This window comes from Chrysochloris asiatica, unplaced genomic scaffold, assembly GCF_000296735.1.
Source record: "Chrysochloris asiatica unplaced genomic scaffold, ChrAsi1.0 scaffold00050, whole genome shotgun sequence".
NCBI classification, from domain to species: domain Eukaryota; kingdom Metazoa; phylum Chordata; class Mammalia; order Afrosoricida; family Chrysochloridae; genus Chrysochloris; species Chrysochloris asiatica.
In genome coordinates, this window is record NW_006408568.1 from 13984451 (window position 1) to 13998447 (window position 13997).

The following is a 13997-nucleotide window of genomic DNA, read 5'->3' on the forward strand; positions in this document are numbered from 1 at the left end:
AGGAATAGTGTGCACTAGGGTTGTATCCTTTCACCATACTTACTCAACCTATATTCTGAGCATGTAATCCAAGAAGGTGGGTTATATGAAAAGAATGTGACAGTAGGATTGGAGGAAGACTCATCAACAACTTGCAATATGATGATACTACCTTGCTTGCTAGAAGCAAAAAAGACTTTAAAGAACATAACTGAAAAAAATCAAAGACTATATACCCTTCAGTATTGATGTACCTCAATGTAAAGAAAACAAAAATGCTCAGAACTGGATGGATAAATAACATCATGTTAATGGAGAAAAAAATTGGAGCTCATTTTGCTTGGAACACTCATGGAAGCAGCATTGAAGAATCAAAAGATGTCTTGCATTATAAAATGTGTTGTGTAAGACGACTTTAAAGTGTTCAGAGGCAAAGGTATCTGTTTGAGAACAATGGTGCACCTGACCCAAGTCATGGTATTTTAAATATCCTCGTATTCAAATGAATAAGGAAGACTTTGAAAGAACCAATACATTTGAGTTATGTTGTTGGGAAAGAATATCAAATAGCATGGACTGCCAGAAGATCAAACAAAACTGTGTTGGGAGAAATACAGCCAGAATGCTCCTTAGAAGCTAGGATCGCAAGACTTCCTCTCTTGTACTTCAGGCATGTTATTAGAAGGGAGTCCTGGTGTGGTGTTGTGGCATAAGACACTGGACTGCAAGGTCAGTTTGAACCACAAGGTTGGAGATTCAAACTCACCAGGTGTTCCCTGGAAGCCCTAGACAGGGTTGCAGTGAATCAAAACTGACTCAACAGCACTTAACAACAGCAACAGTCCCTAGAGTAGGACATTATGCTTGATAAAGTGGAGGATCCACAAAAAAAAGAGGAAAACTCCCAGTGAGATAGGTTGACCCAGTGACAGCAGCAGTGGGCTCAAACAAAAACAACTGTGAGGATGGTGCAGGTCCAGGCAGTGTTGCGTTCTGTATTAAATTATATACACAGGGTCACTGTGTGTCAGCCATCTCACTGGTACCTAACAACAGCAACAAGTATTATGTTGTTCAAGAGCTGTTGTGGAATTCTCTATATTGTTTCTGCTGTTACCTAACTGTTACCTAACAAAGGATCATTAAATCTCCTTTGGCGTGCATTTCTTTGTAAGCCAAAGGAGGTGAATAGATGATCGTCAGGGCTATGTAACCCTCATTTTCTTGGACCTTATCTCTCTGAACAGAATTCTAAGACATGATGATGAGACTTACTTTGGCCATTTTTTTTCTTCCTCAGGATCCTGTTCCTAGTGGATTTTCTGCAGGAGAAGTTTTGATTCCCTTGGCTGATGAATATGATCCTATGTTTCCTAATGATTATGAGAAAGTAGTAAAGCGCCAAAGAGAGGAACGACAAAGACAGCGGGAACTGGAACGACAGAAAGAAATCGAAGAAAGAGAAAAGTAAGATGTTGTGTGGATTTGGGGATATTTTTTCTTTGAAATATTTATTAGAGCATTAAAGGAACTTGAGTGCTGTTTATAAGGCAAAGTATAACAAAGGTATTTATTATACTGAAATACTACAAAGTAAAAGAAATGTGTTGGTGAAAAGAATGCATTATCTCTGGAATGTTGTTGCATAGGTATCACAGTGCTGTGTACTGGGTACTTATTCTCTATGTTTTAGATGCTTCATCTATCTTTCCCACACTTGAGGCTTTTGTGTTGTTTTGGTTAAGAGCTATCAAATCATTTCTGACTCACATCCCTGCATAGGGCATCCGAGGCTATGTATTTTTGCATGAGAAGACAGCCTCTTCTTTCTCGCACAGTGCAGCGTATTAATGTACTGTTTTTCATTGTTCATTGAATCATTTAAAGAGGTAATATCAAGGAAACTTTTTTCTTGTTAACAATACTGTACTTATTAAATTTGTTTTATTTATCTTCCTTATTTTTCTCACTTTTCATGCTTTAATACTTTAGTCTTTAGCCCGTTGTCTTCTCTCACTCAACCCCAAATGAATAGTCTGAAAGAATTGTTATCAGATACCATACAGTGAATTAGACTCATAATGGCCCCATGTGACAGAGAAGAACTGCCTAATAGGGTTTTCTAAACTGTAGTCTTTATTAGGAGCAAATTGTCAGGTTTTTCTCCTGGTCAGCTTCTGGATGGGTTCGGACCATCAGCTTTTTGAGCAGCCAACCCGTTAAACAGTCGTGGCACCAGGGCTCTGTTTGAAAGAGAGAATATGAATATTTTTAGTCGAGAAAAAAATCAAAGCGAAGTTCTCAGGTTCACACCTAAATTGGTTTGTCTCTGATGAACATTTTAAATTTCCTTAACACAGGCGGCGTAAAGACAGACATGAAGCTAGTGGATTTTCAAGGCGACCGGATCCAGATTCTGATGAAGATGAAGATTATGAGCGAGAGAGGAGGAAAAGAAGTAAGATGTGAACAGAAATCTTCTGTTTTAGACAATGGGCAGTTCCAATAATTTCATGTTCCATTTGGTGAATAGTTCAGTTGACATTGATTTTGGGGATTTTAGCAATCCACATTTGCATTAAGAGTTTGATTTATTTGCATTTTGTTTTTACATATAGTCTCCTTTGGATTTCACAGCCACTTTCTACCATTTACTTATTGGATACTTTGAAAGTAGCTTAAAATATACACACATCCTTTTTTCTACCTGAAGTAGAGTCATAGTAACCTCTCTGTGCCCAGCTGAATTTCTGTTAAGCACCGAACTAAGGTTTTTCTATTAAGGATTAGGAATCTGAGGCACAGAGAGGGTGCTAAGTACTTTACATACAACAGGTCCATGTTAGGCATTTGATTAGTTAATCAACAAATTGGTTTGTGTTAACTTGCTTTAGAATCCAACATACAGGCTGAATATTTGTGGTCTCATCTTTTCAGTTTGCCAGTCTTTTGTCTTTTTTTTGTGAGGAAATGGGACCTTTATATTAGGACTTTATTATTTTTTTTCTATTAAGTGCTGTCAAATTAGTTCCAGCTCATGGCGCCCCTGTATAGGGTTTCCAAGGAACGGCTGGTGGGTTTGAATCCCCGACCTTTTGGTTAGCAGTCCAGTGCTTATGCTCCAGCACCACACCAGTGCTGATTATTAGTTTCTAACAAGTCTTAGTAATAATTGACAAGAACCTTACAGTTCAAACCGAGCTTACGGTCCAGTGCTTGTCCTACAGTGCCATGCCAGGATCCGTAAACATTAATAGGAATTATAAAACCACTAATCAAAATGCTCTTGCTATTTGACTGAACTTGTGGCTAATATTACAGAAGCAGTGACATTATATGAATTATTATATGCAATGCTATTAGAGGATTGCTCATCATATTTTAGTAGCAGATTTCCAGCCACCGTGAATTTTTCATACTGCACTGTAGAGCAAATTGACTTTTCAGAATCAAATCAGAAGTCACTCTGGGTCTTAATGACAAGGTTAAGAAAGAAATCTTGGAAGTATTACAAAAATATTTTTCCTTAAGTATTTTATGTAGCTCAGTCCCATTAATCATGATACACGGGCACTGGCTTTCAAATAATTTTTTTTGTAAAACAGTTTATCCTGATCCAATTTGATTTTGTCATCCAATTTTTTTAACTTACATTTTAGCATTTTTTAATAGAATTTTTCTCATACTTAAGCCATAATGGATATAAAGAAAAGTTGCTGTGGTTTTATGGTCTGTCCCCTTTTATGCTTTCCCTCTGGCTGTTGGCTAGAAGGTGGAAGAGACCTCTTTTTGGTCCATTTGTATGAGGGTAATTTAGGATTCTAGTTCACGCATGCAAGGATTTATTTCAAATAAAGCATGTTTAAACATTCCTCTGCCATCAGTGGATGACTGCAGACAAATTGTCTCACTAATTTACTTGTTTTAGCCTTTTTAAAGTACTTTCCAAAAAAAGGTCTTGTTAGCAATAAGTTTGGAGGGAGATGGGGATTAAAATGAAAACTGTACCTACTCATAACAATACGCCTACTCATTATTTGAGAGTGGCAAGGGTTGCCCTGTAAGAGTTTCATTTGGAAACCTTACCCCATCTTTCCTACAGCCCTGATCTTGCCCCTTCAGACTTCTTTTTTTATGGTCCCCAAAACTAGAAGAACATTTAAAAGAAACAGTTTGGGTCCCACAAGGATGTCTAAGCTATTTTGTTGTGTACATCAAAAGAGTGCAGAATTCTTCAGGGAAGAATTGGAGATGGAAACACTGCCTTTAGAAGTGTATAGTCCTAGATGGAGACTTTGACAAGAAACACTGGCTTCATAGTTGATATTTTTTTGTCTGATGAAGATTTCTATGATCTTTTAGCAATGTTTTAGCATTGTGCTTGCTATTGTCCATCAAGGAAACATGGACCAAAGAAGTGGCAACAGGTAACTGATTCATTACGAACCAGAAATAGCCACATTTCCAAATAAATGGTTAGCTCTAATAGCTTGCACCCTGGAAAAGGAACATGTTAGGTTGCGGGAAAGCATGGCATCACAGGGATCTGGATTTATTCCCATCTCCGCCAACTAACACCCCTCTCCTCATCTGTAAAATGGGAATGATAATACCTATGTCAAAGGTTTATTAAACCTAAATGAGATCATATATATGAAAGTTCCTTATAATTATAGTTTGTTATTATTTTCGAATAACTGTTAGTTCTCTTAGCTGTATTCTTCACCTTAAAATTTATTTATTCACTATGTTCTAGGCTCTTGCTTGCCTTTAATCAATGGACTTTATGTTTTTTACAGGTATGGGCGGAGCTGCTATTGCACCACCCACTTCTCTTGTAGAAAAAGACAAAGAACGTATGTAGAAATGTTTCTTCTCCCTTCTGATACATTTTATGAAAACCTTAGCATTTTACGTCAGCCACATTTCCTGCATTTAAGGGGAAATGGCCTGACAGCCAGTCCTCTGGTTCTGACCCCTAAGGCCAGGGTCACTGAGATTGCTATCCCCCTTTACCATTGTAGATTACAAGTTTTTGTACCAGGCTCTGAGGTAGGGGTTTTTCATACAGATCTCTTAACATTTCACATTTGGGGTTCAGTTGGCATCACTGTCAAAGAAATTGGTCAGTTTAAGGTCCCTGAGTGGTACAGTTTGTTCCTCTATTACCCTACAAGGTTGGCAGTTTGAACCTACCCAGTGATACTGCTGAAGAAACAGCTGGCCATCTGCCTCCATAAATGTAGTGCTTGTTATTATTATTAGGTGCTGTCCAGTTGGTTTGGCTCATAGTGATCCTGTGTACAGTAGAATGAAACACCACCTGGTTCTGCACCTGCCAAGAAATCCCATGGAGCAGTTCTACTCTGTAACACACGAGGTCATCATGAGTCCAGAATCGACTCTGGAATGGGGTTTTACAATTTTTTAATTCAGTGGTTTGTTGGTATTAGTGTTGTCAAGTCAGTTCTGACTCAGCAACCCTGTTTAGTGTTTCAGTGGAACATCTAGTGGGTTTGAACCACCAACCTTGTAGTTAGCAATCCAGTGTTTATGCTATAGGGCCACACTAGGACTCCATTTAAGCACATTGCCAAAGCATGCCTTCCACTATTTGTTCTTCTGTTAATCTAGACTTTTGGGTTAAAATTGAACTTCATTGCATCCTCTAGATCATTTTCCTATGCTTTGGTTTTGACCATACCCAAACTATCTGAAAAAACTGTTTAGGCTATTTTTTCAAAAAAAGAAGGTTACAATTCTTAAATTTTTGTCAAACACCTAGTGTGTAAAAACATGTGTAAGTAATCTTGTTACCTGGAGTGGAGTGGAGTCTACCCAGTTGAATGCAGTCTGTGGGCTTGGGGCTCAGGCTGCCTGTGTGGTTCTGGTGTATAGCTAGGGCAGAAAACCACTGTTGGGAGTCTACAGCTATTAAGCTGTTGACGGAGTAAGACAGATGCACATAAAATGCTATCTATGGAAATCTAAAGATCTAGTATCTACTTGGAATAACATTTAAGTAAGATTTTTTTAAAGGACTTTTTAGGACATAGGAAGAGTAGGAGCAAAAAAATTATGATTCGACGTGTTCTACCTGCAATTTTTAAGAATTAAAAAAAAAACAGTTATAAGACGATTTGATTTTTTTTCTCATTTGTAAAACAAAAAATGTAGGAGGAATTGCTTCAATTTGAGGGATATATGCAAATGTATCCTTTATATTGAAGAAATTCCTCCTACATTTTTGCTTTATGAAATAAATCAAATCAGTCTTATAACTGCAAATGCAGGAGTCCTGGTGTGGAGCTGTGGGCTAATGCATCAGACTGCAAAGTCGTTTGAACTGCAAGGTCGGTGGTTCAAGCTCACCAGCTGCTCCTTGGAAACCCTATACAGGGTCGTAATGGGTCGAAATCGACTTGACGGCACCTAACAACAACAATGCAAATGTAGTTCAAAATATGTTTTGTATAATTTTGTAACCCCAGTTTCTTTTTATCCAATAGTACCCCGAGATTTTCCCTATGAAGAGGATTCGAGACCTCGATCACAGTCTTCCAAAGCTGCTATTCCTCCCCCAGTTTATGATGAACAAGATAGGCCGAGATCTCCAACCGGGCCTAGTAACTCCTTCCTTGCTAACATGGGGTAATGATTTTAAGTGTTCAAGTCTAAGCAAGTGTAAAAAGTACTTGAGAAACAGTATTGTGTGTCATTGGCTTTTTCTGAAACCTTTCAGTCACTGTAATCCTTGTTTGAAAATGAGGACATTCTTAAGTTTAGAGGGAGATGCTTGATGTTTTCAGTTACACACTTCCCTACTAGAGAATCAGTGCTTGAACCATGTGGCGCATGTACCAGTATAATGATGCTATATTTTTGTACAAAACAGTAATCCTACTCTTAAGTGTTTTGGATGATTTAGATGTTGAGCATTATATTGTCTAGGTAGGAACAGTCTGTGATAATTACTTACATTTTTATAACATTAAGCAAGTGAAGGAGTTGATAAAATTAGAATGCCTCCAGAGGGTCATGTCTTGGTTCTCTAGTGCTGCTATAACAGAAGTACCACAAGTGGAGTTTATTCTCACAGTTTAGGAGGCTAGGCGTCTGTGTGCTCAGTGTTCTTGGATCATAGTCTTGTCATCAATTTTCTACTTGGTTTAGGAGGTTCTCTGTGCAGGGTCCAAAGGACACAGTCCACTCTTCTTTCTTAGTAGTAGTAGAGGTCCCTCCAATCTCTTCCTGCTTTGCTCTCCTTTTAGCTCTTGTAAAATAAAAGGCCTTGTAGGCCCCACCCTGGGAGAATGCCCCTTGCATGAGATCCACCAGCCGCTCTGCAGGAGAAAATGAGGCTTTCTGCTCCTGCAAGATTGATAGCCTCGGAAACCCTATACAGGGCCACTTTGAGTCTGAGCCGACTCAGCGACACTTAACAGCAACTATCTACCCTCAGTCATGCTGGTTTATCACATCAGACCACATCATGAAGGACCAGCTCCTAACTGCCCAACCACTGAGAATCATGGGCCAGCCAAACTGACATGGATTGGGGCCTGGGTTCAGGGTGGACACAGTTACATCTATGACAGCTGTATCATCTTTCCTGATGAAACGAGCTTTGTGATCGCGCAGCGCTGTACCTTTTGTCTAAAAACTCTTAATCATTTTAGTCATAATTACTACCTTCCTGCCTGAGTGTCAAAATCGTTCTATTTTAAGGCTTACATTCATGTGGGGCTTGCAGATTTTTGTTTTTATCTTCCATTGAATTTGGCTTGCATTTTGGGTAAAAGTATATTTAATGTTGTTTATTCAAGTCCTCTGATGCTAGAAGGGGGCTGTCAACTGAAGCAGCATTTCACTAATGTCTTGGTATTTATCTAGAAGAATGTTTTCTATAATGGAAAGACTGAAACCATCTAATGTAGTAGATCTATCCTATCCTATTTGCAGATCCTTTGGTTCTTTGAAGGAGCCCTGGTAGCACAGTGGATTAAGCATTAGATTTCTAACTAGTAGATCCAGTTGTTTAAACTTTCCTGCTGCTCTTTCTCCTGCAGGAGAAAGATGAGATTGTCTGCTTCTGTAAAGATTTCTTTTCAGAAACGTTGAATTGCAGCTCTACTCTGTCCAGTAGTGTCTCTATGAGTGGGAAGTGACTACAACAGTGGAGTTTTTTGGTTTGGCTGTTTGAGCCCTCTGGGATGACTACTAAGAGTTGGAGTTAATGTTTATGGTTCCCTTACCTCAAGGGATTTTGAGTTTCTGACTTTCTTGACATCCATACCCTAACACTGGTCTTTAATATGGTAGCACCTAGGCACTGGTGGTTATTTGAATTGTGTTGTTGTTAAGTGCCATGGAGTTGGTTCCAACTCAGAGTTTTTGAGGAACAGCTGGTGGGTTTGAACTACTGACCTTAAGGTTAGCAGTCTGGTGCTTATCCTACAGTGCCACACCAGAAGTCCCAGTATTTAAATTAAAGATAAAGAAAATTCAAAACTTAGTTCCTCAGTCATACTAGTTTCATTTCAAGTGCCTAACAGTCAATACGCATGTGTCCACAGTATTGATAAGCACGGGTATAGAGCATTTCCATCTTCTCACAATCTCTACTGGAACATGCTGCCCTAGGATGTGTGCTAGAGAGTAGGGTAGATAGATGCAAAGCTTGATGATCAATTTTTCAGTGAAGTTTTTGAAGCCCCCTTGTACTGTAGGTTGCAATTGCTGTAAGTGAAGCAGGATTTGAAGGCTCAAGTGTAAAGCAGTTTTATAGTCGTTAGGGGGCACCCTTGAGACTGATTAGTGCAGTTTGAAAACTATTCTGGTGTTAGAGCAAAAGCTGTGGACTCAAGAATACCTTGGTTTGTTCCTACTCAGCCTAAGCTTGTCAGCTAATTATTTTTTTATTCTGTTAAGTAGATGGTCTCTAATGGCATTCAACAACAGCAGGGAGTCATGGTGTGATACTGTAGGAAAAGCACTAGCCAGATTATCAGAAGGTTAGCAGTTCAAACCCACCAGCCACTCACTCCCAGAAACCCTATGCAGGGTGTCTATGAGTTGGAATCCACTCGACGGCACTTAACAACAGCGAGCATGGGTCTTTCATTTGTAAAGTCTGTTATTGGGAATTTAGTGTTTAGAAAAATACCATCATCTTCGTTAAGACACTTCATGCTTAGTTTTTGACTAGGACATTTGTTTGCTTTGTTTTTCCTTAACTTTTTATTGTGATTTGAACGGAGGTTTACAGAACAGATCGTCAATTTTACATTCAATCCATTAGACGTTTCATTTCTCTCAAAGATTGCAGTGTAACATCACTCATTCCTGCTTCCTCCCTATGCTTCTTAGTTCATTCCTCTTCTTTTCCCAACTCTTCTGAATTGTGTCCTTGGCTAAATACTGTGGTTTTGGTCTTGAATGCTTGACTATTCTGTGGTGTGCACACCTCACTAATGTTGTCCCACCTGTGTACCTATCTACTGCTTGGCTGAAATTGAACCGTGGAATTGAGTTCAGTTCCAGAGCTGAAGTGTAACCAAGGGCCATAGTCCCGGGATTCTACCAATCTGTCTAACCAGTAAACCTGATGTCTTTTTATGATTTTGAATTTTCCTTCACATTATCGCCCGCTCTGTCCAGGACCTTCTAATGTGGTCCCTTTCAGAGCAGTTGGTAATGCCAGCTGGGTACCAACTGATTCTTTTGCCTCAAGGTTATGGAGACTGGGGTTCATGGGTCCATTAGTCCATTGAATTAATTGTTTCCAAGCAGCTCATTCCCTCAAAGGATTTGGTAACGTCTAAGTAAAGTTTTTATACCTTTGCCCCTGTATGTGCCACCACATTCATGGGACAAGCTCACTTTTAATAGTAAACTGTGGTTTTAGGCCATATAACAGTACAGAATCCTGGTGTGGTGCTGTAGGATTAGCACTGGACTACGAACCACAAGGTCAGCAGCTCAAATCCACCAGCTTCTCCTCAGAAACCTTAAATAGGGCCACTATGAGTCAGAACTGACTTGCCAACAGTTAGCAAGCAACAAATGCCATCAAGTCAATTTCGACTTGTAGCAGCCCTGTGTAGGGTTTCCAAGAAGTGACTTGAACTGCCAGCCTTGCACTTAGCAGTCCAGTGCATATCCTATGCAGATGCCGTTGTTGTGAAGTGCTGTCAAGTCAGTTCCGACCCATAGCAGCCCTGTATAGGGTTTCCGAGGAGCAGCTGGTAAGCTTGAACCACTGACCTTGTAATTCAAACAGCTTTTCATTGTGGCGCATTAACCCACAATGCCACACCAGGACTCCTAGGACATACAAAAAGTAGTATTTCTAACAGTAGTAACCAGAGAAGTATTCATCAGGGAAACTGGAAATTTCTTCTCACAAATGAGCTCAGAATGTTTCGGATTTCAGTGACTTGTGATATATACATCTTTCACCCTGCATATCCCTACATCCTCCATCTATTGGCCTATTGTTAATGATCTGTGGCTTCATATATGAATATACATGAATTTATACTGTCTTTGCAGAAGGAGATTTTGTCATATGAAACCCATGGTGTATTTGTGATTGTAAGTACAAGGAACCTTTTTCTTTTTCCTCCTGCCAGTGGCACAGTAGCACATAAAATCATGCAGAAGTACGGTTTCCGAGAAGGTCAAGGTCTTGGGAAGCATGAACAAGGGCTGAGCACTGCACTGTCGGTAGAAAAAACAAGCAAGCGAGGAGGCAAGATCATTATTGGGGACGCTACTGAGAAAGGTAGGTGTCCTCAGAAAAGATGCATTCCATGGTGGGAATAAGAGTGAATACAGTCCATCGTGAGACGACTGGCCCCGTCTTTAACAGAATAGAAAATGCCAATTGTGATGGGCCACCAATTCTGCTTTTGTGGAAACTTAAGAATCCTGAGGCTCATCTTTATTTTTTTCAGAACAAAGGTAAAGCGGCATGAAGGCCCACGGGAGGAAAAAAGATGAGAGACAGGCAGAAAATGAACAGCCCTTGGGAGAATAATTTCATACCTGTTGGGCAAAGAATCTTGTGAAATTGATAAGAGTTGTTTTTATAGAATGAAGGCCAGAGCCATTGTATAGTATGTCAGTGATTGTACTCCAGCTTATGTCTTCCCTACTTTTTTCCGCTCTTCCAGAATAGGCGTGATTCCTAGTTTTCTTCCAAACTCACCACTCTGAGATCTGACGTGTGTAATCTTTTAGTAGATGGTGCCTAGTTAGTCAGTGTTTTATGTACAGTTATTACAATCTATTCTGAACTAGGGATTTACTAGGATGAAACAAAAATAGCTTACATTGCATTTTAGGTAGGAAAATCGAGTTTAGTTGATGTCATTTTAGCTGAACTCCCTTTCCTAGCAAATGAAGGAAACTTTACTGCCAGTCCTGATGATGTACAACCTTAGAAAGCAGATCACCAGCCTTACATGCTAGGACTAAAACTAGCAGTTGTCCAGGTTTCTCAGGCTGTCTAGGATATGCTAGCCAGTGGCTGAGGAATTAACAGCTTGTTGCACTAGACTAGAGACCTGACAAGCAGCCTTGATGGTACTGCAGGTTAACCATTGACTGCTAACCAAATGATCAGCAAGCACTTAGGACCTGTCAGCTGCTCTGTGGGAGAAAGAGGCAGCAGTCTGCTTCTGAAAGATTTACAAGCTTGGAGACCCTGTGGAGCAGCTCTACTCTGTCCTGGGGGAGGGGGGGGGCAGGGGGTCTCTATGAGTCAAAATTGACTCGATGGCAGTGGGTTTACTGACCTTTTACTTCTACCCAAAAGCCAAGGCTCTCACCTGTCTGGAATGTCATTTATGGGCTTTGTTGGCCCTTTAGGATTGAAATAGCAGACATTTTTCCCAGGTCATTGCAGAAGTGAAAAACTTCCAGAAATGACTGTAAAAACATACCAAAGTAAAGCCTCCATTTCTGCTGGGACTGAGTGATTGTATTGATGTTTGTAGATGATTCTAAAACAAATAGAGAATTCTATTGAAATTAGTCATTGTACTAGGACTCATCTGATGATATGTTTTGATACAGATGCATCCAAGAAATCAGATTCAAATCCATTAACTGAAATACTTAAGTGTCCTACTAAAGTGGTCCTACTAAGGGTAAGAAGCAAAAGAACAAAAACTGTGTGTTTGCCTTGCTTTTTGTGCCTCTCCCCACATGCTTTCACCCCCACTGATAGCACAGACGGTAAAGAAAATGGAAAGGGATGGGTTCCATGTAAGACTGATTTTAAATTGCCTTGTCATTAGTGCATGCTACTTTGCTAAATACAGTGCTTTAAGAGTGTAGTAAGTAATTACTTAAAAATATGTGAAATTACTACATGCTCAGCTTAGTTTATGTATCTTGGTGGTTACCTAGGTATTTTGGTTAACACTTTACCAAGTGTTGTAATACATAGTTTTATTTTGCTTGAAGAAATACTAACATTTTAATACTAATGGGATAAAGAATTCTGTTATGTAACTGGAGATTAATACCACTTGCCCTAATGAAAGTCTCATTTGTTATATATCTGTAAACTATAGCTAAGTGTATTTTTCTTTATTTATAGAACATGGTTGGCGCAGGAGAGGTAGATGAAGACCTGGAAGTTGAAACCAAGGAAGAATGTGAAAAATATGGCAAAGTTGGAAAATGCGTAATATTTGAAGTAAGAAGGTTTTCTCCTGACTTTTATAACCCAAGTTGTAATTGGCAGATGACAAAACATATTCTACAAATTGAAACAAAGTATGCAAACTATAAGTGAATCCGTGCATAGTGCCAACAATTAATGCGCTGAGCTGCTTATGGAAAATTGGAGGTTTGCGTCTACCCAGAGGCGCTTCAGAAGAAAGTCCTGGCAAGAAGTGATGTATTATCTTACTACTAAAAGTGGCAGGTGTTGATTAACTATACTTCTCTTATTCCTTTGCAACAACTTTAAGCATATAGACAAGAATAACTACCAAATAAAATTATTTGGTGAAGGAATAGAAATACTTTCCTTTTATGAATGTGGATTGGTATGACTTTTGGAGATCTGAATTGTTGTGTGTTCACTGATGACAATTGTTGTGTGTTACTTGGACATCCTTTGGTTCCAAACATTTGGCAAGTATTTATTCAGAGCCCCCTACATAAGCAGTACTATACTAGTAGCATTTGTGATAACGGGGAACTTATTCTGTGCTCCACAGATAGAATCATTCATGTGAAGAAATAACAAAACAGACATTTCTTTTCCAGATTCCTGGCGCCCCTGATGATGAAGCTGTACGAATATTTTTAGAATTTGAGAGGGTTGAATCTGCAATTAAAGGTAAGTTGTACAGTGGAATATAAAGTATAAAAAGTTGAATCTTCATCTTAATCTTTATCACTGAAATACATTTACTTGTATAACTCATGGTCTTTTTGTTTGCCTTTTAGCTGTTGTGGATCTGAATGGGAGGTATTTTGGTGGACGGGTGGTGAAAGCATGTTTCTACAATTTGGATAAATTCAGGGTCTTGGATTTGGCGGAACAAGTCTGATGGTAAAACCCTAGAACACGAGTCATCTAATGATCCTTAAATGAGCTGCAGGCTGAGCAGAGAAGACAAGGTGGCAGCCTCCATGGCTGTTGAGTTCTGAGACTCTTGGAAGGACTTCTAAGATACATGTTGATTGATTCCTTTTTTATTTTGTGGTTTTTTAATATAGTATAAAAATCCTTTTAAAAAAAAAAAAAAAAGCAGAACAAAACGATCTGTGTGCCTCTCTGGTTGTTTCTCTTTTTTTATTACCACTTCTAAGTTGATTACATTTTTTTTGGCTAGGATTTCATGGTCAATTCTCAAGTGTTTCATTGATATCTCTTGCACTAAGAAAAGTCTAGAAAGAAAAGTTTTGTGACATGGGGTTATATTAAGTTATGTTTTTCTTTTTTTTTAATTTGCAAGTTACTAAACTGTAGCTTCATAAATTCCATAATAAAT

The 13997-nt window shown here is 39.1% G+C and overlaps 1 protein-coding gene across 1 annotated transcript in view; it reads left to right on the forward strand.

Moving 5' to 3' along the window:
* RBM17 (RNA binding motif protein 17) overlaps positions 1-13744 on the forward strand; it is a 33268-nt gene extending 19524 nt beyond the window's left edge. Inside the window, exons 4-12 of the mRNA XM_006862738.1 lie at positions 1280-1446; positions 2340-2437; positions 4779-4835; positions 6489-6630; positions 10614-10765; positions 12061-12134; positions 12590-12688; positions 13267-13339; positions 13450-13744. Coding sequence (XP_006862800.1) covers positions 1280-1446; positions 2340-2437; positions 4779-4835; positions 6489-6630; positions 10614-10765; positions 12061-12134; positions 12590-12688; positions 13267-13339; positions 13450-13553 — 966 coding nt within the window. The 3' untranslated portion in view covers positions 13554-13744. The remainder of the gene's footprint in view (positions 1-1279; positions 1447-2339; positions 2438-4778; positions 4836-6488; positions 6631-10613; positions 10766-12060; positions 12135-12589; positions 12689-13266; positions 13340-13449) is intronic.
* The last annotated feature ends 253 nt before the right edge of the window (positions 13745-13997 follow it).